General features: G+C 41.4%; 8 protein-coding genes across 8 annotated transcripts; 6 read left to right on the forward strand and 2 right to left on the reverse strand.

Annotated features, from left to right (window-relative positions):
- Positions 1-3100: 3100 nt before the first annotated feature.
- Positions 3101-4243, forward strand: PVX_114560 (DNAJ domain protein, putative; the record flags this gene model as incomplete). Its single annotated transcript, XM_001616250.1, has 1 exon — positions 3101-4243. One exon carries the CDS (start codon positions 3101-3103, stop codon positions 4241-4243), a length of 1143 nt encoding a protein of 380 aa, XP_001616300.1.
- Positions 4244-5904: 1661 nt separating this feature from the next.
- PVX_114555 (nicotinate phosphoribosyltransferase-like protein, putative) lies at positions 5905-8337 on the forward strand (the record flags this gene model as incomplete). Its single annotated transcript, XM_001616249.1, has 1 exon — positions 5905-8337. Exon 1 carries the CDS (start codon positions 6319-6321, stop codon positions 8335-8337), a length of 2019 nt encoding a protein of 672 aa, XP_001616299.1. The 5' UTR covers positions 5905-6318.
- Positions 8338-9459: 1122 nt separating this feature from the next.
- PVX_114550 (N-acetyltransferase, putative) lies at positions 9460-10314 on the forward strand (the record flags this gene model as incomplete). Its single annotated transcript, XM_001616248.1, has 1 exon — positions 9460-10314. The coding sequence occupies one exon, from the start codon at positions 9460-9462 to the stop codon at positions 10312-10314; it is 855 nt and encodes a 284-aa protein (XP_001616298.1).
- Positions 10315-10534: 220 nt separating this feature from the next.
- PVX_114545 (hypothetical protein, conserved) lies at positions 10535-14689 on the reverse strand (the record flags this gene model as incomplete). Its single annotated transcript, XM_001616247.1, has 3 exons — positions 10535-10741; positions 10849-10899; positions 11114-14689. The coding sequence occupies 3 exons, from the start codon at positions 14687-14689 to the stop codon at positions 10535-10537; spliced, it is 3834 nt and encodes a 1277-aa protein (XP_001616297.1).
- A 779-nt stretch (positions 14690-15468) lies between these two features.
- Positions 15469-17820, forward strand: PVX_114540 (glutamyl-tRNA, putative; the record flags this gene model as incomplete). The annotated part of the gene is made up of 1 exon (XM_001616246.1): positions 15469-17820. The coding sequence occupies one exon, from the start codon at positions 15469-15471 to the stop codon at positions 17509-17511; it is 2043 nt and encodes a 680-aa protein (XP_001616296.1). The 3' UTR covers positions 17512-17820.
- Positions 17821-18026: 206 nt separating this feature from the next.
- Positions 18027-19430, reverse strand: PVX_114535 (hypothetical protein, conserved; the record flags this gene model as incomplete). The annotated part of the gene is made up of 1 exon (XM_001616245.1): positions 18027-19430. One exon carries the CDS (start codon positions 19428-19430, stop codon positions 18027-18029), a length of 1404 nt encoding a protein of 467 aa, XP_001616295.1.
- Positions 19431-20918: 1488 nt separating this feature from the next.
- Positions 20919-22730, forward strand: PVX_114530 (hypothetical protein, conserved; the record flags this gene model as incomplete). Its single annotated transcript, XM_001616244.1, has 5 exons — positions 20919-21068; positions 21257-22009; positions 22163-22335; positions 22440-22503; positions 22659-22730. 5 exons carry the CDS (start codon positions 20919-20921, stop codon positions 22728-22730), a joined length of 1212 nt encoding a protein of 403 aa, XP_001616294.1.
- Positions 22731-23666: 936 nt separating this feature from the next.
- On the forward strand, positions 23667-24887 carry PVX_114525 (hypothetical protein, conserved; the record flags this gene model as incomplete). Its single annotated transcript, XM_001616243.1, has 1 exon — positions 23667-24887. The coding sequence occupies one exon, from the start codon at positions 23667-23669 to the stop codon at positions 24564-24566; it is 900 nt and encodes a 299-aa protein (XP_001616293.1). The 3' UTR covers positions 24567-24887.
- Positions 24888-24953: the final 66 nt, after the last annotated feature.

The following is a 24953-nucleotide window of genomic DNA, read 5'->3' on the forward strand; positions in this document are numbered from 1 at the left end:
AAAAAAGGGACCACATAAAAGCGGGAAAAAAAATAAAGTGCTTCACCAAAACGAATCTCTCCAAATGGCAAATGTTAAGAATATTCGTAGTTTTCGCTTTTTTCGCACTTTTCTCACTTTTCGCACTTTTCTCACTTTTCGCACATTTCGCACTTTCTCAGTTTCTGCTGCCCCAGTATGTTGGGCCCTTGCCAGGCAAAGGACTGTATATACAGCCAAAAGATTACATTTTTACATTAACTGTAGATATGCAAAATGTAACGCGCACAGTTGCTAAAAAAAAGGTTAAATCGAAACAGGCTTTGTGAGAAAATGCCCTGATCGATGATGTTATTACATGTACATTATCGCCCATTTTATAATGCTATAAAAAACAAAAAAAACAAATTTGAGCATTCCCAATTTTATAAAAAAACGTAAAACGAAAAAGGAAGCAATTTTTTATTCGTGTATTTAATCCAACATTTAAATGCTCCTTTAACAAAGAGAGCAAATGAATATCTCGTGCCCCTCGTGGTGCGTGCAAGATTTTCCGCTTTCCCAAAAAATGGATGTGCGCTCCAGGCTTCTACATTTTACTCGCATTTTTTTTCGATAAAATAAAAAAAAAATAACTTAAAATTACTGTGGTTACGTATATGCCAACTGGTTGACCCATGTAGTGCCTAAACGAACCATCCTATCTTTTGCAAACAAGTAACATTTTAACACCACTGTCATTATTGTAGGTTGCCAATTTGCGTCTTCCTCCTCGCAAAAAGTCACATACCCGTTACATAACGAAAAGTTAAACGTATATTGCAACACGTGAGGAAAAAGAACATTGCGTGATCTATTTTACACGATCTCATCACATTCTTTCATACGCCTTTGTAACATTTCGCAACCGATGTGGCGTCAATTTTTTCATCAGTACAACTTTGGAGTAAAATGTTCATTTTGTTAAAAGGGGGATCTTTTACTCATTACAAAGAAGTCGAGGAAATTGCTTCTTTACATTCCACTCGTGGAAGCCTTTCGCCCTTTAAGTTGCTCATTTCGTTCTTCATTACATTCGCATGTTAAAAATTTTTCTAAAATAATCCAACTGACTTGAAAGACGGGAACAAAATTAAAAAAAAAAAAAAAAGAAGGGAAAAGCTGTTCCTTTTGGGTATTCCCTATTCTGCAGCCTTTTCCATTTGGAACGCGGCAACTTTCCTTTTTTATACCTTCTAGAGTGAACAAAATTATTTTTCCCGACGAGGGATTCATTCCCCCATTTTGCTCACTTCATGTTGAGAAAACTGAAAAAGAACCCCTGGTTTGGTTATCTTTTCACCACTTTTATTTCAAACATTGTTATATGCAGAGTTGGAAGTGGGGTAAACAGAAACCCATGGCAAAAAAAAAGTTATGCAAAATGCTGCCACATTGTAAGCGGTATAGTGGTCTCACTTGCGGGGATTTTATTTTCCCGGCAAAAATTAATATGCCAAGGGGGGGAATTTTTTTCTATACCACGTCTCGCTCAGCACAACCATTGTACAGCCGTTTTTTTCCCCCTTGCGGAAAACTCAACTTCCGCATTTGCTTCCCTTTTTTTCGTAACGCTCACCTGGTCTTTTCTTTCGCGCCATCGTTGGGCGTACATCAGTTGTTTCGCCAGGTACACATGCGATGCGATTGCAGCTTAAGCGAATATAAAAAAAAAGACCAAGAGGAGGTTCCCATACCTTCCAACATGCAGCTATAGGTACGATAGTTCCCCCACAAGAAAAAAGCAAAATGGAAAAAATGTATGTAACATTTATGTACAATTAACAAATGAATACAAAATTTCCATTGCCTAAATAACGTATGCATCGAATTCTATGCAAACCGTTTGTGAATGCTCCAGGGGAGCCTTTTTCTCCTCCTTTTTTATGCCCCCAATTTGGACACTTTTTTTACGCCGTTGAATTGTTCCCAAGTTTACTTCATATTATTCCGCTTGCTCAAAAGAAAAATTGGGTATACAATTTGCTATCTTTTTTTGCTTATCCAATCTGCTAATTTTTCCTTAAATACTCAAAAAAAATAAGCAAATGGAAAAGCACAAAAAGAAAGATGTTTTTTTTCGTTTTTCCATCGCGCATGTTTGTTTATATTTATCCCCATGGTCCTTGCGCGTGAATTTTATTTTCATCCCAATTGCTGATGTATATTTAAAAAAAAAAAAAAAATTTATATATATTATATGTACAATATACATACCGTTTAATTTTTTTGAGTGCTTTAATTTATTCAGTTCTTTCCTGAGGAATTTATTCTTTGATCTTATTAACTGTTACAGTATAGTACAGTACAGTAACTTTTTTTAGTGAAAGCATCGAGTTATTAGCCATTGTGGCAATGATTTACAAACGATTAATTAAATGAAAATAAAAAAATCATGGAAAATTAAATTGAATAGGCATCGATATTTATGAGGAAAAATCACAGCCAAAAAAATAAAAAACTATAATATAATAATTATAAGCATAAAGTTGGCACTAAGTCCAAAAATAAAAAAAAAAAAAGAAGGGAAACTTATTACCCTAGTAGGCATTCTTCGCCAAAAAGGTTTGCGTCATTTGTTGTTTTGATAAGTAAAACTAATTCACTCCTCTAACGAACGCACAGAAGAAGAAGGTATAGGCTCCTAATAGCACAACCAGGAAGTGGCACCTCTCTAAAGTGCAATAATAGCTTGAGCTGCTGAACTTCCCCTTTTGCAGTGCTATAGCATCTGCGCCGTTTGAGCCTTCACAAACGGGCTACAATATAACGCATACATATTGCGGGATAAGCCTACATGTATACACCCCCTCAATGCTGTAACATTTTGAGCTGAGGACGCTTCGGCATATTCAGGTAAGCACCGCTGAACCGGCAGTTGCGTCTGCGTCAAGTCGTGACCAAGTCGTGACAAAGTCGCAACAAAGTCGTAACAAAGTCGCAACAAAGTCGCAACAAAGTCGTAACAAAGTCGTAACAAAGTCGTAACAAAGTCGCAACAAAGTCGTAACAAAGTCGCAACCAAGCTGATAACACCCCCTTAACACTCGGCTCCCCCCCCGCAGGGCACACTTCAGAAAACATGATCAGGAGAAAACTATACTACTCGCTGCTATTCCTGGCCTTTTTGAAAACCTTCAAAATAAACCAAAGATGGAGCATCTTCATCAGCGCCTGGTACGCGCACGAAGATGTGGACAGTGACTACAGCCACAGCAAGCTGTACGACGTGTTGGGGGTTCACAAGTACGCCAGCACGGAGGAGATCAAAAAGGCGTACAGAAAGCTATCCAAAAAGTACCACCCAGATAAGGCAAAAGATAAAAACTCGAATAATCGATTCAGCGAAATTGCAGAGGCATATGAAATATTAGGAGATGAAGAAAAAAGAAAGGTGTATGACCACCATGGGTTAGAGGCAGCGAAAAATGTAGAGTCCAACAAAATGGAGGAAGATCCAACTGATCACTTTAACATTTATGAAAGTTTTTTTGGTGGAGCAGGAGGATTTAGAAGAGAGGAAATGAAAAAGGCCGACAGTTTAACGTTAAATGTGGAAATGAGTTTGGAGCAGTTATATAAAGGCGATTTCTTTTCAGTTATTTATACTCGGGATGTGAACTGCCTAAGAAGTGATGACTGCATCATGAAGAAGAAGGAGTGCAGTGGTAAAGGATATAAAACTGTTACCCAGCAAGTTGCTCCAGGCTTCATTATGCAAAATAAAATGAGGGATGAAAACTGTATTGATAGAGGAAAAGCATGGAATCAAAAATGTTCCTACTGTCCGAATGGTATGAAGGAAGAAAAAACAATTGAGTTAACGTTGGAAGTGGAAAAGGGGATGAAAAATAATGATAAAATTGTTTTCGAAAAAAAAGGAAAACAAGAAATAGGACACGAAAGTGGTGATGTTATTTTTGTTATCCAAACAAAGAAACATAAAGTGTATGAACGAAAAAATAATGACTTACATCAATTTTATGAAATATCTTTGAAGGATGCTTTAATTGGATTTTCCAAAGATATCGATCATATCAGCGGGGCCCCTATTCGCATAAACAAACAAACCGTCACATTCCACAATGAAATTTTAAAAGTGCAAAATAAAGGAATGCCCATTAAGGACTCGAACAAATTTGGAGATTTATATATCAAATTTTTAGTACAGTTTCCGAAATATTTGACGGAGGACCAGAAGAAAGCCATTTCTCAGTTCCTCTGACGTGCCGCGCGTTCGTGTGCGCTGTTTAAGTCTTTCCCCATGTTTTCGAAAACTGGTTGGAGGATCTGCTCGCCGCATTTTGCAGCTCAGGTCCTTTGACGTTTTGCTGTTCAGTTTTTTGTTCCCGCGTGCGTAACGTCGCGTGCGTAACTTCGCCTGTGTAACGTCGCAATGTAACTTCGCGTGCGCAACTTCGCCTGTGTAACGCCATGCGGGTGCCAGCGCGCGCTTCCAGAAACTCAGACACGATGCATGTGCCATCCCCGCGCAGTTTCACAATAGAAGTATGAAACCCGTTTTACGAGGCCAGAAATTTATTCGAAGGTGTTCCAAACCGTGTGCAAAAAAAAAAAAAAGAATGATGGCAGCTTTGAGAAGTCCTGCTGAACGTATACGGGCGAGAGAAGCGCATGTTGCTCATCTGCGCGAACGATAATTTTTTAATGTTACAAATAATGTGCCTACCGCGGTGTGCCGTTATTTGCATATATGTACATATTACATACATATATGGTATTCCTTTGTTTTTTTTTCGCTACTTCATTTACATATGCATATACACATGTGCGTCCCCCCCCTTTTTTTTTTACCTCATTGTTGTTAATTTTTTTTTTTTTTTTTTCCCCCCATGGGAATATCCCCCTTTTGTTGTTCACCCAATTTTTATCACTTTCACTTCTCCTACAAACAAACTATGCTTGTGCTTGAGCTTGATGTTCATGTGCGCAATGAGCGAAGGCATATGCAGATTGCGGGTACCAGTACGTACAGTACACACGTGCCATCTACATGTGCGCATGCTCGTGTTCGCATTTTTCTCCAGTTTACCACCCGTGTGATAACATTCTCGCCTTTTTTGCGGGAAAAAATTATCTTTTAACTTTAACATCATTTTTCACTTCCTACAAAAATGCTGCAAAAAAAATGCAACAACAAAAACGCAGTAACAAAACTGCTGCCGTGTTGAGAGATACCCATGATGAAGTGTCTATGTGCATGCGTAACTACGCACAACAGGCGATCGCAATTTGCAAGCAGAATGGACACCCATTTCGAAAAGTGAAAGTTGGCTTTGCTTTCTTTGGGCGAAAATTTATCTACATCGTCGTCCCGCTTTTGTATAATCGGAAAGGAGTGACTTCGAAGTATTTGACTTATTTATACGGATGGGAAAAAAAAAAAAAAAAAAAAAAATTAAACCAAAGTGTGAAGCGCAAATGTGGCACTTCTTCATATAGGTAAAACTTGTGCGCATCCCTCTCGTATACTAACGGGGAGAAAGATTCTCCTCCGGCCACCACCTAAAATGTCATTTCCTTTCAAATGTAAGAAGTACACGTTATATGCAAAATTATGAGCCTTCCCTCACAGGCATGTACGCATGTACAGGCGTACCTTATGCAGGCAATACATACAGAGGGGTGAAAAAACGCTATGTACACCTTTTCTACGATTAAATAATAGTCACGCGGGCGAGCAATTAGGTAGAATGTGCACTCTGCCGATAAAATCGGTTAGCTTGACTTACGCTCATCAAGAAGGGCTATTTATTTTTTTCCTTTTCTTGCTATAATTTTTGTGCCATCTTGTTTGCATAACCCCCGCTTGTGCAAAAAAAAAAAAAAAAAACATATACAAATGCACAACATCGGCTAATTTTTGTTCTTCGCATAACCCTACAGAATTGCAATTTTCAGCATTTTAGGTTATCGCCCATTTTAGATTGCAAAGGAATCGCCGCAAGCTTTTTTGCTCCACATGTATGTGCATCTTCGAGTACATAGCACACGACCAAGTGAAGCCCCGCCGACCTCCATTCTGCAGCACCCCAAAACTGAAAATAAAAAAAGGTGTGATCAGCAGAAAAGGGAAAGAAATATAGTATTAAAAAGAATTACTTCGTTTAAAAAGCGGATTTCTTTCATCCCTTTGATCATTCGAGGTGATAAGTCTCCCCATAGGCAAATAGCGCATAGCACATACATACTTATATGTATGCAATTTTTGCGGGCTTTTTTCCCATATACGAGAAAGACGCCAGTGAACGCAAGTAACTACCCCCCCTGAATGCCCAAATGAGTGACGACCACGTTAGCGGCAGTAACGGCATTTCCCTTGCTGAGCAGCCGTACCTGAACGGAAAGGCGGATGGAATAGGAGGGGCAAATTGCAACCTAATGGATAACGTGAGGATTGATAAGAGCAGCAACTCCCTCTATGTGTACGATATCCCAATTACAGAATCCGATTTAAAACACCTGTTAATGTTAAAAAAGAAGGGCGAATTGGATGTGACAAATGGGAGCTGCGTGGACTCATCGGTAAAGGTATGCCCCATGGAAATGCATAAAAAAAAAATGGAAGTCTCAAAAGTAGCATCCAATGGGACCTGTTCGAACGTATTGAATTACGAACAAGGAAGCAACTGCCCAGCGGAAAAACTGAAAATGGTTTCTCTGGTTAACTGCACCAAGTTTATTATAGAAAATAGGATTAACAAAGATATTGACATACCCCACAGCAACACAGTGAATGCACTGTTTATGGATTACTACCATTTGGTAATGGCCTACACATTCTTTAGGCAGAAGAAGCACGAACAGGAATCTACGTTTGAAATATATTTTAGAAAGTGCCCCTTTAATGGGAAATTCGCAATTCTAGGGGGAGTGTACGAAGCTGTTAAGTATATCAATTCGTTCCGATTTACCGAAGCGCAGTTAGAATTTGTTAGAAAAAAAATGTCTCACTACGAAGATATCGATTTGTTTATAAATTACCTGAAAGGATTAAGTGGAAGGGATGTGTCTCTTTACTGTATGGAGGAAGGGTCGATAGTATTTCCTCATGAACCGTTAATGGTAGTCCAGGGCCCATTACTGCTATGTCAAATTTTGGAAAGTGCCTTACTGAATATGATAAATTATCCCACCTTGATAGCTACCAACAGTATGCTTTATAAAATTTCCATAAATTATAAACCGCTAGCCGAATTTGGTTGTAGGAGAGCCCAAGGTCCAGATGGTGCACTAAGTGGGACGAGATATTCTGCCGTTGGCTGCGATTTCACATCAAACGTATATGCTTCCTTCCTTTATGACATTCCAATAATAGGGACTATGTCCCATTCGTTTATCTGTTCCTATCAGCATGGGGAAGCGTTGCATAGCAAATATCTAGACGGCCATGACTTCCTCAGCATTGTACATAAGAACAAAGAGATCATTCACCAACTGTACAAGTGCGAATTGGCAAAAGAGAGTGAATTGACCGCCTTTGTCTCATTTGCACAAATTAACCCCAAAATTTTTATATGCCTTATAGATACGTATGACTCGTTACAGTCCGGGATTTACAACTTTTTAATCGTTGCCTTATCTTTGCATGAAATAAATTACAAGCCAATTGGAATTAGAATCGATTCAGGCGATTTAAGTTACCTCACAACGGAATGCAAAAAAATATTTAATGATGTTTCTGAAAAGTTAAATGTCCCATTTCGTGATTTAAAAATATGCATTAGTAATGATCTGAACGAGCAAGTAATAAAAGAATTACACGCACAGGAGCACCATGTGGACATTTTTGCCATTGGAACTAATCTAATCACATGTCAGTCGCAGCCCTCCCTAGGACTTGTATACAAGCTAGTCGAGATTGACAGCCACCCGTGTTTTAAATTAACAAATGAAAATAAAAAAGCTAATTTTCCCTACCGAAAGAGGGTCTACCGATTATACACAGATGATAATTTAGCTGCCCATGATGTAATCCAACATTTTGATGAAGCACCCCCTTCTGAGAATCAACAAATTGCCTGCGTCAATGTCTTGGATGCAAATAAGCAATCTTTCATTACCCCCAAAAAGGTAGAACAGAAATTGCTTCTCCTATGGGACCACGGAAAATTACTAACTCAGTTAAAAACCGTCACCGAATTGAAGCAGTACACGCACAGTGAGATAGCTAGATTTAAGAAGGAGCACTTCGCCACCTCCCTTCCGCTTCCTTATGAGGTTCTCTTCTCGAGGAACTACCACGAAATGTATGAGAAGTTGCTCGTAAAGAATTCCCGCGGGGAAGCTTCATTGTAGGTCATGTTGAGAGATGGTTGAGGGCTATCTCTTCCTTGTGTGCAAACTGGGATGAAAGGGGCTACACCAGTGTTGGTAAGGCCAACCAGATAAGGCATAGAAGAATATTGTGCCCTCTTGCAAACGAATAAGCCGTGCGAACTTTTTAAAAAAGAGGGTATTTCCCCAACTGTATCTGCTTCATTGATACCCACTCCGAATCGATTTGTGGAGACGGCCTTTTTCGACGAATTTGGTTTGAAGCGCCTTTCGCTAATTTACAACGCTGGCCGTTCGATATGTGCCCCCTTGAGGTGATATCAACGTGAACACAATGGAAGCTCTCCCCTCCTACGCAATGCGTGAATAACTTTTACCGCATTTTTGCATACACACTTTTGAGTGTCATTTTTTTTTTTTTTTTTTTTTCCGCCCATAATTCACCCGAATTGGGACACCTGATGACAAACACAACCCTTTCCTGTAGGAACTTTTTTCCTTTTTAAAACCTTACGCTTATTAACCGTTCCACGCTTTGCACATTGAAGCGAAAAAGAGTGAGCGACCTGGAATGCACTTATAATCGCTCGTTTAACTATCACAACGGTGTGTATATCTTATTTTAAATGGGAATATATTTTCTTTAAATTAAAGCGTCGCACGTGGGACGCACCTATGTTGACCGGCACAACGAAATTGAAGTAGAAGCACCGTAAGAAGCTTCCAACCCCTTTATGCGGAGAAAAACACACGTGCGTTTTCCTTACCCGCGAGTTGGCCCTATATATGCACATGAAAGTATGCTTTGCATATGGCCGCACTGTCAGATCACCGACTTTACACATTTATGGGCAACCCCCGCATGGGCGGAAAAAGTCTGCCCTGCCGATCTGCAGAAGGGGTAATTACCGAGGAGTTTCCGAAAAGGTGAAGTTTTTGTGAAGCCGCTGCATAGTGAGCGCTATTTTTTTTTTCTTTTTTTTCACCTCCTTAGGGAGATGATGCTATGCAGAGAAACTTCCTAAAGGGTTTCCCTGAAGGAGTATCTTTCTCAGGTAATAGATAAAAACTGGGCCTTTTTTTTTTCCCCCTCTTCCGCCTTCCCCCCTCACGGTTAAGCCAACCCCGTTCGTGACATTCAAAATGGAAAACAGCAAAGAAAAAAACCTCCCCGTGATAAGTAAGCCCGATGAATGGAAGAGAGCCTATTTAGACGTGCTAAACAAGAAGAGGGTGCTGTACAAGTACGTTTTCCTTTTTAACAATTACAAATTTAAATTTAAGGTAGTATCAACTTACTATGAATACCTAACCGTTTGCAACAGTCTCCTGCGAGATGTCACAACGTGCAATTTATTTTTCGGAGCCACAATCTTCTTTGAGATGTTGGGGAAATCCCTTTACTATCCGTATGTCCTCTACATGTACGATAAGGACAGTTCGTGCGGGGAAAAGGTTGGAGAGTTTACCCCCCCGAAATTTTTAAAATCGTCCATTTTGGGCATAGAAGATATCATAAAAAAGGGAAAAGAGAAAGACGAAAAGTACTTCAAAAAGGGGGAAGAAAAACACGAAACGAAAGCAATACTAAGTGGAAGTGACATCCCTGAGGAACTAAAAAAATATAACTTAGACGGGAAACATATAGTGGGGTACACAGAAATGTATCTGCTGTTTCACATGGGGAGATTCTTCGACTCTCGCATTGAAAGACTTGTAGTTGATAAAAACTATCGAAACAGAGGATTCGGCTTGTTAATTATGTACATAAGTATCTACGTGCTTAAATACATTTACCAATGTAACAGATGCGACTTGACTGTGGATAACGAGATCGCCCTAAGAATTTACAAAAAACTCAACTTCCTCAACGTCCAAACGCAGGTGTATCGCCTGCACTTGCACTGCAATTATAACTACCTTCCAGAGAGTGCTCCCACGCAAAATGATGTACATAATATACAGTCCTTCATGGATAGCATTACAGCGCGGAGGTAGGCACATTGGTGATACCAACGTAAAAGACCATTTTGTGAAGCCACAATTTTGTCATATAAAATTTTTTTTTTTTTTTGCTGGAAGTGCCCATTTGATGGTATGCCCAGGGTAGCACTCGTTCAACTGCATTTTTTTGAAGTACAACTTTTGCATCGCTATAAGTGTTTTTTAAAATGAAGGAAGTGCGTCCTTCCCATGATTCGCACTCTACGCGTGGATTCTACACGTGGATCCGTTTCGCCAAGTAGTCCCTCTTCTCCTCGGCACTTTTCAGATTATTCCAGTCCAGGTAGGAGACCAAAATTAATTTGTACTTCTTACTCAGCAGGTAATACTTTACCAAATTTAGGGCATCGAGTTTTTCCCCCGACCTTTTCAAGTTACTATCGTAGTAGTAATGGTTGCTCCCGTTAATTTCTATGCACACCTAAGGGGGGGGAACAAAAGAGGAAAGACGTGCACAGTTATGTGTTAACTAAACGTGTGGTGTGTGCAAACAAAATTGTGTTCAAGAGTGCACACTTTTTCCTTTACCGAATTGTTTACGACGATGTCCACGGTGTATATTCCGTCCATGAATGGGACCTTCGTGGGGAAAGCGGTGAAAAAATGGTAAACATATGGTAACGAAGCGGCAACGAAGCGGTAACGAAGCGGTAACGAAGCGGTGAAAATTTTCAGACGAATCCTCGGAAGGCTGGTACACGGGGAGCCACCTCCCAGACACACACCCCGAATAACTTCTCCCCTACGCATACGCCACCGCTACACAAAGATGGCGCCCACTCCATTTCGTTACCTCGCACTGCACATTCTTCTCGCCCAGGGAAAGCAGCGTGGACAGAACCTCTCTGTGAAAACTGGACGAATGCACACTGGTGAGGTCCCTCTTGATTTCCATGCGACACTTTTTTACGTAATCAATTAGCTGCTCATTTGAGGCTGCCTTATCCTCACACCTGTGCACAAACTGCGTGCAAAGATTGTACCTTTCGTATCTCTTCTTTTTATAAAAATTGTTTATATACTTGACAAAAAAAGTGACGTTATTTAGGATGTGCTTGCTGCGTTCGCTTAAAAGGGTGGAACTTTCGTGGTTCTTAACACCTGGGTTGTTTTTTAAAAATGAATTTGTACTGTGTGGAAGGTTTCTTGGGCTGTTTGCTCCACTGGGGTGGCCAATTAGCGCCTCCTCCCCAATTGGAAGTTCCCCTTGACCCACTTTACCACCTGCGTAGGAACTAAACAAGCGCTGCATGTACGCCCCGAAGTAGACATTAAAAATGTACACTTGGTACAAGCACTGTATTGGAAGGTACAGTGTTCCATCCGTGTCCCTTCTCGTCACAAGGATGTTGTTCTTTTCGCTGAAGTACCAGTAGTGGTTTTTTCTGAGTGGGTTATCCATGCAGGTGAGAATGTCTTGGTGCCAATATGAGTGTTCGTCCTCACTCGGGTGGGTGTCGCCAACGGTGCGGCTTCGGTCACTCATTGGGGGGATTCTATCGCTGATTGGGCGCCCCCCCCCGAAGTAACCAAACACATAGTCGTGAAAACACTCCAACAGTTTGTTCACATTTTTAAAATCAATTTTGTCAAAGCCCAGAACTGTGTAACTGCTTAGCATGTTTGGTATGACATTGGCCATTTTGTAATTTGGGGCGGCGACAAAGCTGCTGATACTTTCGTTTATTTGCTCCAAAATTTTGTTTAAATTCTGGACAATTTTTGCCTCGCCCGGTCGTTCTGTTCCCTCACCGTTGTGCTCATTTAGGAAGATCCGGTTTGTCTCCCCCTGATAAGCGCCTCGGCAGGGAGGACCATCTTGGGGGGAAAACGCCCCATCGTACATACCCAGATTAACGGCAAACACGTTAAGCTTCGATAGGGAGATGAGCAAATTGGTGTACTCGAAAAAATGCAATTCGCCCGAGTGTTCACTAATTTTGTGTAAGCAAGTGCCGATGAGATCCAAATTTCGGTACCTCAGTTTGGCAAAAGAGTTTAATAAATTTACGTAAATCGCGCAAGGCATGGTTTTCCTTCCTACGTGGCGCCTATTCAATATCTCCAGCAACATGTGAATTACGTTCTTCTTTTGCCCCCTTTTGCTGTACATGTTGAGCAGCAAAATGTGGACGTCAATTGGTTCGCCGTGCTCCTCGCATTCTCTATTTGGGCAATGCACCTTTGGGAAATCCCCATCAGTGCCTTCCCTTTCGTTCTCCCCACTGTTTGGTATGTTAAGGCGGTTCTGCATGGGACCGCCCAGTTGGTAACTCCCACTAAAACGGTTAGACACCGCCTCTCTTTTCTCACTCGAATAGGTTCCATTGGGGTATATTCTAGGTAGGGTGCTATCCTGTCTCCCCTCTACATCGCATTCTTCCGTTTTTTCCCTCCGTCCCGACGCGCTAACACCAGTTGGGGAGTGACCATCCCGGCTTCCTCCCCCCAGAAGAACCTTCAACTTGGTAATTACAATACTGTCTACGTAACTTTGTACCTTTTTTAGGTACAATTCTTCGAACAGTGGGTTCACGAAAATGTTGCCTATTTGGTAGAAGAAATAAAGCAGCATGCTGAGGTCCTTCAAACTGCATAGGACATAAAGTCTGTCCAGGGACATGGAGCTGACCATTTGAATGATCAGGCTGGTTAGGCTGCCTAAATTGTTTCTTGCCACATTTGCACACCTATCACTTAAAGCTACCCCATGGTAGTTTTTGCTCATCTCATTCTGCATCTGGTAAACGAAGATGAAGCTGTTCATTATGTTCAGCACCGCATCGATGTTAAACAGGTGCACTTTATTTTGCAAGTACAAATAAAATAAAGAATCTACTTCTCCAAAGGTGTAGATGCGAATTTTCACCAACTCGGTTAAGCTCTGTAGTTCACTCGATTTATCACTTCGGGGTAGAGAAGCTTCATTTGCTTTCCCTTTCATCGTGACTTGCACAGTTTGCAACAATTTAGGGTTACTAGCTTCTTCCCCCTGGAACTCTTCCTCCTCATATTTACGGCTCAACAGGTGTAAAACTTTTTCGTATATAAGATCGACAAGGTTGGCGCTTCTAACACTGTTGTGCTGATCCACATGCTGAAGAATCGCCTTCAATTTTTGCTTCTTCCCATTAGGGATGAAATGTATGCCTTCTATGACGCTAATTATATCATCACTTTGCCCCCATTTAAGGTTCTTCCTATGGGTACTGTTAAGATGTACATCGTTTTGAAGTGCCCCCTCCCCTGGGACGTTTCTCCCGCTACTAATACTGCTAAGGTGCCCTCCCTTTTCCAAGCCCCCGTAGTAAACCGTCACCAGGGTTAAAACCAGGTCATGCACATTGTTCATATCTGCATGTTTCGCTAAAAAGAATTTCATAATGTTTGACAGATGCAGGTCATCCGGTTCGTAAAAGAAATGAAAGAGGAGGGTAACATATTTGTAGTCGCTATCAGTTCCGCGGTCTAACTTTATGCAGTTAAAGTAAAACAGAAATTTCAGCTTGTTTAGGAAGACCCTACTTGTGTGCTTCGATCCCTTCAGGGTGTTCACAATGAGGTAGATTTCGTTGAAGTTAATGTTCCTGACGAAGACTTCTCTGTGTCTTTGCCGCTCCACGTCGAGCGTATCGTATATGCCAACTGTGCTTACCTCCCCCCTTGCGTCGCCACTATTTTTGTCACCACGCGTGGGCGACGCGGCAGATAGGGTGTCCCCCCTCACAATGTAGTGGCTTTTTTCCTCGCAGAACAGGGCATGGTCGTTAAGCCGGGGACCCACATAGTTGCTGTAAAAAATGATGTAGTCCAACTTGGTGCTTAAAATGTTCACTAACGTTTCTACTACTTCACAATTTGCGTAGCCAAAGTGACAGAACGCATGCAGAATGTAGGATATCCTCACAATGTACACATTTTCAAAGGGGTCTTTTTCTGCCTTATTTCCTTGGCACAGTGGAACTAACCCGTTAACAGTCTTCTCCAGCTGGTTCATCAAAACAACATCGCGAAGGTTGTACTTCACGAGCGTTTTTAAAATGAAGTATATTTTGTTAAGGCTCCATTCTTCGTTTAGTAGTTTTACTCTCTGTAAATAATTCCTAATGATGTCTTCGCTGACATTACACTCGGTCACCTGTTTCAGATTTTCAATTAAATTTATGGCATCCAAATGATTGATAACGTTTTTATTGCATATATTTTTTAAGAAGTTTGTCCCACTTCTACTATCAGCTACACCCTTTCTTTTCTTCCACCTCTTTTGCTTCGTGTGAAGAGCACAGAAGTTACTTTTCCCCCCCCCTCCCCTTCTTTCAAAATTGGCTAAACAGGTTGTGATGATTCTTTTGCCCTTTAATATATTCATCAAGGTGAACAGGAACTTGAGAGATTATTTCCCCGCGCCTGTCGGTAAGAATCATTTCGGAGCGTCCTCTTTGTAAAGCAGTTCTACATTTGGTTACCCCCTTCGTTTTGCCTTACCTTTTTTGGGTTCTTCAGCAAATTGGAAACTTTCACGGGGCTAATTTTCGCACTGTTTAAAAATGGCTAGTTGGGATAAAAAAATTTTGGGGTAGCTTTTGTGATAAAAAATAGGCGCACACAAAAGGGGCGCGGCAGATACAAAGGAACGCTGACAATTGCAGCACTGCATAAGGGATGTATAATAGGACTCACAGCGGGTGAACCCACATTCTGGGCTGCTACAAAACGTGAGCAACACAACGGGGATGCAAAACAGGTGGTGCACCAGCGCATCTGATTATGTCAAACGCGCCTTTCTACGCACGTTGTATACGTACCCAACGTGGAAGTGCTTCCCCAAAGAGGCATAGCCCAAAATGTGCTCAAAACGGATTATCCCCTCACCCTTTTTTAATGCCAAATGGGCGCAACGGTGAGAGGAAACACTACACCGCTATTGAAGTGACAGGCTAACACGCGGGAGGCACACAATGAGAAGAAAAAAACGAGGAAGCAGAGGGGCGCACTCCACCCGTACATGTATAGCAGCGCGGCTAAACCATTCGATAGCTCCCCTGCGAAAGCGGTTATCCACTACGTAAGCAGGAAAAAGGGGAAACAGCTCGCATGGTTTATACACCAATATAACTACACAAATATGCACATTTATATAAACGTATAATGATCGCTCGTGCCCTTTTCCCCTGCGTTCTCATTTTCATTTCGACCGAGGTATTCACTTGCTACAAACTAACCCGCGTAACCCGCCCGGGGGACTTCCTCTTCCGCAGTAAGGGGGAAACAACAAGGCGCAGAGAAGTGAAAACCAGAGTTTCCAACAACCGAGCAAGCGGCAGCGACGCCATAGCCAATTACGCCGACATCGAGAGGAACGTAAAATGCAGAATTGGGGTGGAAGTCCACGTGCAGCTGAGCACAAAATGTAAGGCCTTCTGCAACTGCTTTAATGTGGCTTCTTCACATGACGATAAAACGTACGAGAGGAATTACATCGATTTGTGCAATTTCTTAAAGGACAACATTTTGAAGACAAAAAATGAGGCGGCAGATGGGAATCCGCTAGGAGAGGGAACACCTCCGAGGGAGGCTCTAAAAGGGGTAATTTCCGCAGAGACAAAGCGGTGTATTAGCGAAGACCCGAAGTATACCTCTAATAGGCCAAACAAACACATATGCAACAGGTGTGTAGGCGAGGTGGGCTCCCTAAGCCTACTGAACAGCACGGCTGTCTTGTTCACATACCTAATTAGCATTATTCTTAATTGCAACATAAATAGGGTTGTCTCTTTTGACCGAAAAATTTACAATTATTATGATTTGCCGAAAGGATATCAGATTACGCAAAAGGAAACGCCGATTGGCTACGATGGTTACATTTCTGTGGAGGGAAAGAACTTTCGCGTAAAGAGCGTCCACCTAGAGGAAGACACGAGCAAGTGTTTCTTCCTTCCCCGAAATGTGAATATGCCAGATGGGGCGGAGGATGCCCCCCGCGAAAGTAGCAGCGATGGGAAAGGAACTACATTTGGGGGGGGCAGTGCCTTTTTGAACCTTAACAATGGGAGTGGCACAGGGGAGAAGGAGAATGGGGACACAACTGGTGAATGGTCCACCTGTGAGGGTGACGAACGGGTCCCTCATAGTTGTAGCGAAGCAAACCAACTGAACAAGAAAATTCTGCTAGATTACAACCGCTGTGGAATCCCCCTAGCCGAAGTCGTGGTGGAGGATGACTACATGAACGCTGAAGAGTGCATTAACCTCCTGAAGGAGATAAAAAATAAAGTGTGCCTCCTCGGGGTGTGCGTAGGGAACAAGGAAAATATCCGCTCAGACATTAACATATCTTTTGAATACGATAAGGTGAAGTACAGCCGAGTTGAAATAAAAAATGTGAACAGCTTCAGAAAAATTAAGAGTTGCATAGAGCAGGAGAAACGAAATTTTATAAATCGAATTTTCACAAAGGGGATAGAAAAAAGCTGCCACGCCAAGTCGAGCGAAATGTACACGAAAAGCTACCTAGACAGTACGCACTACATTGTGAGGAAAAAGGAAATATACAATTATGTGCGCGAAGGGAATATCCCCCAATATAGGCTTAGCAAACATGTTATAAAGCTGCTAAAATTTTATGTTAATTATAAAATAAAAATATACGAAGATGAAGTGAAGTACAAGTGGTCCAAGCAATATTTCTATGTCTTCCTGAATGACCCCTTTTTGTATAACTATTTTAATGAATGCCTAAAATTTGAGGAAGAAAAATATGTGTCCAATTTTATAGTTAATATACTCCTGGATGTGATAAAAAAGAAAAATATGCTTTCCAAAAATGTCTTAATAAAGCCGAAAAACTTTTGCTTCCTCATTAACTATGCTGTTAAGAACAACTTAGATAACACCTCTTTGAAGGCGTTCCTCTTCAACTACGTAGATGTGGGATTCGAAAATGAGCTCCTCCTCGAAACATTTAAAAACGTGAACGTTTTGGAAATGGAACAGGATTTGAAAAAACTCATTGACGATAATATACAGCACTTGAAAATCGACGGGCGAAAAACTGTCCTCAACGAGCAAAACTTCAAGAACAGAATTATGGGCCTTTTGAAGGGCCAACTGAGTCAACGTGGTTCGCAGGTGCACGTCAACTACAAGTCGGTGAGCGCGTTCATTGACGACTACGTGAGGAGGTTGGCCTAGCGGGGGGATAAGAAAAAAAGGATGACGCTGGAAGTCATCAGGGTCATACTGGACGTGGCCAGGCGGCACCCTCATCACTTCGAGCATCACCAGGCGTCACCCGCATCATCCTTTTTTTCATTTTCCCCCTTTTTTCCCTTTTTTTTGTTTCAAAAGTTGCACCCACTTGTGCGAGCGAACGGGTGCACGTGGGGCACACCCAACCGCGACATCGCGTCAACACGTGCGTGCATAGGGGGGGCGAGACCCGCGGGTAAGCACTGACCCGCCATCTGTTCATCTAGTTACAAACACGATTAATCATTTTGTTTAATTTCTTTCTTTTTTTGTCGAAAATATAGCGTATGTGTGAAAAGAGGAAATTCAAAAAATGGCTACCTTCTTTTTCCAAACGTGAGTAGCATCACATGGGGGTCAAAATAATGATAACAGGGGGGTAGACCCCCCCGCTTAGACGATGCTGCACTACTGGGTGGCAGAGCGGCGCACCGCACCACAATCACTCCGTGGAAAATTCAAAGAACAAAATTAAGGACGTTCTTATCAGCGCGGTATACAACCCTTTCCACCCTTCTCGAATTCACCCCTTCCTTACTACCTACGGGGGGGTAAAAACAAAAGGTCGGATTTATATACCGACGGATGTATAAATTTTCCCCCTCATTGAAATACAAGTGGTAAAAGAGAAGAACGTAATTTAAGTCGAAATGAAGGTGGTCACTATTTAGGATAATATTTTCATTGTTCAGGTAGCTAAAATTTTTCCCCTGAAAAAAGGATAAGTTATTAAAATAAATTTCTCTTCGGGTGATAATGCTCCCCACATCATACTTGCTTCCATCGACGTAGAACAAATCGTTTAAGTAAAAAATATCTTTATTTATGTTGTACGTTAAGACGAGTGGCATTGCGACGGAGAATTTCCCATTCAGGTGCACGTTGATCACCTTAATGTTTATGCCTTCCTTTTTCAAACGTGTTATTACTGGGTTCGTTTTTATGCTATTTTTATTTTCTGCTTCGTTTGGGATAGTGCGAGTGCTCCAAATGGGGGTGTTCTCCTGGGAAGAAATCTCACCTTGACCCCGTTCCTCACTTTTGCCAATACACGTTTTGATTTGCGAAAGGTGTATTAGGTTCCCCCCCGAGAGAAACAACCGTTCAGATAGGCTGAGCAACTTATTCAGATGATATTTATAATAATATTTTACGTAAAAAGGATCAACTGCTATTCTGCTCTTCTCAATTTTGAAGAATGACTTGTTCGTCGATACAAGGCTCATCACTGCTATGTCTTTCTGCAGGTGGCTGTTTACCTGCACGTACATAACATTTCGGCACAAGTAGTACACCCCTTTTATTTTCTTATAAAATGATAAAATGCGGAATTTTTTTTTGTTTACGAGAAATTTAAAAAGGAACGATTTATCACGCACATTGTTTATGTAACCTTTCTGCCTTATGTCAACATTAAGCTTGCGAATAATTTTTTTTAAAATGTACCTAACGGTCAATTTTTTTTTGTTAGCCCCCTTTCGAGCATAACCATCGGTAGGAATGTCTTCACTTCCCCTTCCATCATAAATTGTCGTAGCGTCGATTTGCCTTTCCGTTTGCTTCTCAAATTGGAGACCCCTAAACAGCTGTAAAAGGGCGTCTTCTGCATGCTCATTTCTCGATAAATATTTTTTTAAAAATAGCAGATAAGTGCGAATTGCGCTTTTATAAGAGTCGTCCCCCTTTTTCGTTTCCCTTACCGTAAATAATATGTTGCCATTATGTTTGTATAAAGTTATTTTCCTCAGCTGTAGTAGCAGCTTAAAAATGGTTAACACGTCTACCAAACTGAAGTTAAATAAGGTGTGAAAAAATATTCTCTTCTCTGCGTCTACGTTAAACTGGCATAATACACTTGGCATCTTACTGCTTAGCGATGAACTCCTTCCATTTTTAATTAAATTTTTTTTTTTTTTTTTTTGCTCTCTCAAAAAATTTGATCGCGTAGCACAAGACGTGTTACTATTCCAATCACTTCTTCCATCGCTGCTGTTGTATTTACCTATTACTACACTTAAGAAAAGGGTGCATTTTTTTTTTTCACACCAAACAGGACGTTTCTGTAATGAAATCATCAACAGGGTGATCAGCCAAAATGTGGGCGTCATCCCATGATGTTACTTTGCTTCCCTGTGTTTATCTCATTTTGGTAATCTTTCACTAATTTGAAGTTTTATTTGTCCCCACCTTTTCTTCCGCTTCACATCTCTTCCATTTTCGAAGCGCAAAGGTGGTGTTATATAAACTTGTGTTTGCTCTCTCCTTTTTTTATTTTTTTTTGTTGCACTTGAAAAAATTTAGCTTGTGCAATTTTTTTTTTTTGGAAGCCAAGCACAGAAATTGAAGTAAAAAAAAAGAGGAACCTTTAGGGAGGCGCAAGGGGGAAAAATTGCCTGCGTTTTAAAGAATGCACGTGACTATGTACTAATAGGAAAAGTAAAAAATGCGAACGTGCATGCTTATATGTATGCTTAATGGTAGGTATATCCCTTTTTCTTGTCGACAGGGTGGGGGTAGCCTAAGAAGAACATTTTCCCTTGGAAGAGTGCGATCAGGGAATACCCACCTATCGCAGCTTCGTGTACTTTTCACAGCAGTTGCAATTGCCGTTGCTTGGTATTAATAAATGGGCTAGCTTATCAATATGCTCTTTTTTTGCTCTTTTTTTACTGTTCTTTTTTGCCTTTTTTTTGCCCATGCTAAACCACAAGCGCTTGTGTAACGGCACACTCATTTGAACGAAATCCCCGAGGGGATGCGCGACATACACCCCCGCCACAAACAGTACGCTGTGCGGGGCATGCACTTATACACAGCCAAACGAATGCGCTTATGTAATTTTAAATTACGACGCGCTTGTGCTACTTTCTCCTGAGTGCACAGGAAAAACGCCTTTTTTCAAGTGAAAGTTGTAAAGAGTAGAAGTAGGACTGGGAACCCCGAATGGCAGATGCATAGACCACCGCTCTGGTCGTTCCCACTTCACATGTTTGTCAAGCGTTTATAAGCACGTGCAACTATCTAGACTGTCGTTTTGCGCAGCCCGTGGTTTTACACCTTCCAAAAATTGCACCTGCAGTTGTGCCTTTCCTTTAATTTACTTCACTTTTTTTTTTTTTTTTTTTTTGCGTTCTTTTTCGTTTCCACATTGTGGAGGCTCATTTGAGTTCCCCATTTGGTTGCCCTTTCCGCTTTGCCCCGTTGTGCGTCCTTTTTTTTTTTTTTTTTTGTTTATATAATGAGCATTTATACGTACACAGTGTTCACGAAGTATAAATGCGCCGTCTCCCCTTATCAACTGCTGCGAACTCCCCCCCTGCTTAGCTTCCCTCCAAACCGCATGCCCCAAAATGAGTCAAATATATGACATGCTCGGTATCAACATCGATAAAATAAAGAACAAGAAGAAGCAGAAGGAGAAGAAGAGCAAACAGGAGTTGAACTTCCTCAAAGAAAACGACAACCTGTTTTCGCTCCCCACCTCGTCAAAAACGATAAACGTAATGGCCTGCACATCTAAGTGTGTAATCGTGTGGCTATGCGATTTACACGTTTGTGCCATCTCGAATGTAGACGCGGGTTGAAGAGAGTACGTGGAATCGCGTGAGGTTACGGCCACAAGTGAATCCCCCCCAAAATGGCAACAAATAAAACAGCCTTTCGTGCGTATTTCCCTTCCCCCCCTCAGTTCAGTAACAAAAATGTGAGCATCTGGAGACTAGTGAGCTTCAGGAACAAATGCAGAAAGGACGATTTGATCCTGAAAAAGTGGAAAAAAATTGGGTACAAAAATGATAAAAATGACAAAGGTGATAGGGGCGATAAGGGCGATAGAGCCAATCGCGCAGATAGAAACGCCTTTGATGAAGACAAAGTGGAGGACGACTACTCCTTCGAACGATTTAACAAAAAAATAAACATCATCAAGTACACAGACGAATTCTACGAAAAAGAAATAAAAAATATGAATCCAAAATGGACCAAGGAAGAAACGGACTACTTATTCAAACTGTGTGAAAAATACGAATGCCACTTTGTCATTGTGCACGACGTATATGATGAAAAGTACAAAAGGAGCATCGAAGAGATAAAGGACCGGTTTTATAGCGTGTCTAAGAAAGTTATTGAAGATCTGTATGATCAAAAAATTAAATTAGAAGAAGCGAAAAAAGTGAAAAACAGTAGTGACATCCTTAAGTTGAAAGAAGCAAAAGCGAAGCACCCACTTGTGAAATTCACCTACAATATTGAGGCGGACATCGAGAGGAAAAATCTCATTCACAAAACTTATACAGTATCGAAAAAGGACGTCATGCTGGAAGAGATGACCATGGAAAATATTAAAAAATTTGAAAACAAAATTAAGCAGGAGTTGAAGAAGGCTTCGGATATGAAAAAATTGAAGAAGAAGTTTGAGCTAACCACGGAGGAGATAATACCGGTATGGCGGAGGATCCAGCGCGCAGGATGAGAGGCGCGCCAAGGGCGATCCGCCGATTAAAGAACAGCGAAATGGAGGATAACACCCTCCTGTGAGATTATTCCCCTATATATGTTATATGCCCCTTATTTTTGCCCCTCCCCCTGCTGGCAGATAAACAAATTGCCCGAGGACGACAAGGAAGAAAAAAATATATACAGCGCTAGATACTTCTTTCAAAAGCTTAAAATAGATATCTCCTACTTTGACAAAGTAGACACCTATTTAAAGGATAACGAAATCGACAAGCCGACCATTTACACGGAAAATATATGCTTCCTATATGGGTACGAAACTGCCTCCCCAACATTCGTTTTTTGAAGCATCGCCTTTTTCTTCTTTGCATGTTCACCTCAATTTTGCTCTTCCCGTGTTCCCTTTCAAAATGCAGCATTTTACGAACCGACGTGGCGATACTGCTAAATTTGAGGAAGAAAATTGAAAAGCTAAAACAGGTAAGGGGTATCACGACGGGGGCGCAACATGTCTCTGCGTTTCTGCGTTTCTGCATTTCTGCGTGTTTGAGCTAGCGACAGTGCCGCGCCCACCGATAGCGCGGCCACCTCCCGCACCGCTTAACCATGTGTAAATATTTCACCACCCCCCTCAGGAACGCGAATTCTGGAAGAGCCAGCTAATGAGCTTGGAAGAGGAACAATTAAAAAAAAAGAACAAAGCGTGATGTGTCCTAACAGTGCAGTGAAAAAATGGGGCCAAAAAAAAGAATAACCCAAAAGGGGGATTTATTATTTATTGTTTATAATTTTTTTTTTTTTTTCACATGTGTACTTTTTTTATGTGGAAAATTATCCCCAAAAAAGGAAAAAGAAAGATATATTATTTTTTTCAATTTGCGGAGATACACTTAAAAACGAAACCGGCGTGCGCGTATTATTGCGATAGGATGTGGATGTACAGCCGGTGTGCACGCGCCCATGCGTGCGTGAAAATACAGCGTCACTCCATTTGAATTTCCCGTCGCAGCTGCGGTTTGCGGTTAGCGGTTAAAAAAAAATCAACGAACAGGTTGGTTGCCGAACAAGGAACCTTTTGAGGGTATCCCCGTGAGGAACAAACAAAACGATAGTTAAACAAATTAGGCACACGTTGGGCAACCATATGCCACAAAATAAGGAGCACCGGATCGCGAACGAAGAGTGCCATCATTGCAATCTTGCAAAAAGTATGCCGAGGGAAGGAAAAATGAGCCTGCGGAAAAAACCCGACCAGTGGAAGGCTCACAGAAAGAACACCGGCGAAGGGTTCCACGCGCGCACAACGAAACGAACCCCCTCATCGCACGCATGCGGAAACACGCAATTGGATGTACACATAGGTGTGAGTCAGTGTATAAAAGGGTGAAATTCGCAGCGGGGGAAGGCGCAACATGGGCATCTCCCACGCGGCACACTAAATAAGATTAACTTCCCCAGTGAGCAGAATAGCACAGCCGTTATCTTAAAAATAGTTGCAGAGTGTAGCAGTTAAGGGGGGGCGCATTGAGGAACGTCCCTTTGTGTGTGCCATATTTGTTTTTCCATTGTTTCTTCACTTCGTTCGCTCCATCGCTACATCGCTCTCTTCATCGCTCTCCCCTTCGTCGCTCCCCCTGTGCGCAATGAAACTGCATGCGGAGTTCAAACCAGATGGTATTGACGACTTTTCGCACATTCTGAAGGGGCTGAAGGAGTTCTCGTCCTTCGCCGTGGAAAACTCCTTCCTGTGCTTCAAATTCTCGGAGAAATATCTGTTCATATTTGGAAACGAAAAGAAGCACGTGGAGATATTTATAAAAATCAGAATGGATGATTTATTTTACGAAAATTTTATTTTAAAAAGTGCTACAGACAACGAAATCATCATCCTCGTTTATATCTTCCAAATATATGACATCTTTAAGAACGTTTCAAAGAGTACAAAAATAACAATTGATTTATTTGATAAAAATGGCATATGCATTTTGCTGTTTAAGCATCAATGCAGCGTGACGGATGCCTTAAAGAAGTTTGAGTGTGGGATAGAACTTATTAACCCGTCGTTAACTTCCTTTCCAAATATGAAGGTGAAAAAAGATTCATTCTCCATAAATTGCAAGTTAAAAAAATGCTGCAAAATTTTAAATACCTATTCGAAATTTCACTCAGATAAAGTAGAACTAAACTTCATTATTGCCAACAGACACTGTGATGTTGTTTTCCTGCTGGATGCACTAACCACGAAGAATGTGACCACGCTGAAAAATAATTACGTATTAAAGGACTCGATGGAGAAGCAAGCCAAACAGGAAAAGGACCAACATTGTGCGAAATTTAATTTGAAGAAAGTTATATATATTAAAACTTTGACGAAAGCTTTGAACATCCTCAACGAATGCAGAAATAACAAAGACGATGTTGGCATATTTAAAATTGTCGTGCCGTACAATAAATGTTGGTTTGCTTTAAAACTGGGGCAGTTTGAATTTTCTGGCAACTGGAAGGTGCTCATCGTGATTACTGATATGAGTCTAGATATGTGAGTCGCAGAGAGCGGGGGTTCCATCTATTCCGTAAGGTTTTGCTGGCCCTGTAAAACCTGTCTGTATGTGAATTTGCCCCATTTGGGGATTCCTTTTTTTGTGGCGCTTATTCCCTTTCGTTCGCCATTCAGCCATATTCTTCATTACGTGTGCGCCTCTAACGAGTGCACCTTCGATGTGGACATTCCACCCCACGCAGCAGGGCCACACGTAAGTAACATCATCTGCATCGTCACAGTAGTTTGCTTATTCACTCAGTAGAACCCCTTTCATTGTGCACATTTTTTTGCATGCGGCTCTGATTTTTCTCGCAAGGTTGATAATAAAAAAAAAAAAAAGGGGGAGGGGTGAGGGTCTTCCCCCCGTATGATTTCATCACACATTGGA

This window comes from Plasmodium vivax, chromosome 11, assembly GCF_000002415.2.
Source record: "Plasmodium vivax chromosome 11, whole genome shotgun sequence".
Lineage (NCBI taxonomy): Eukaryota > Apicomplexa > Aconoidasida > Haemosporida > Plasmodiidae > Plasmodium > Plasmodium vivax.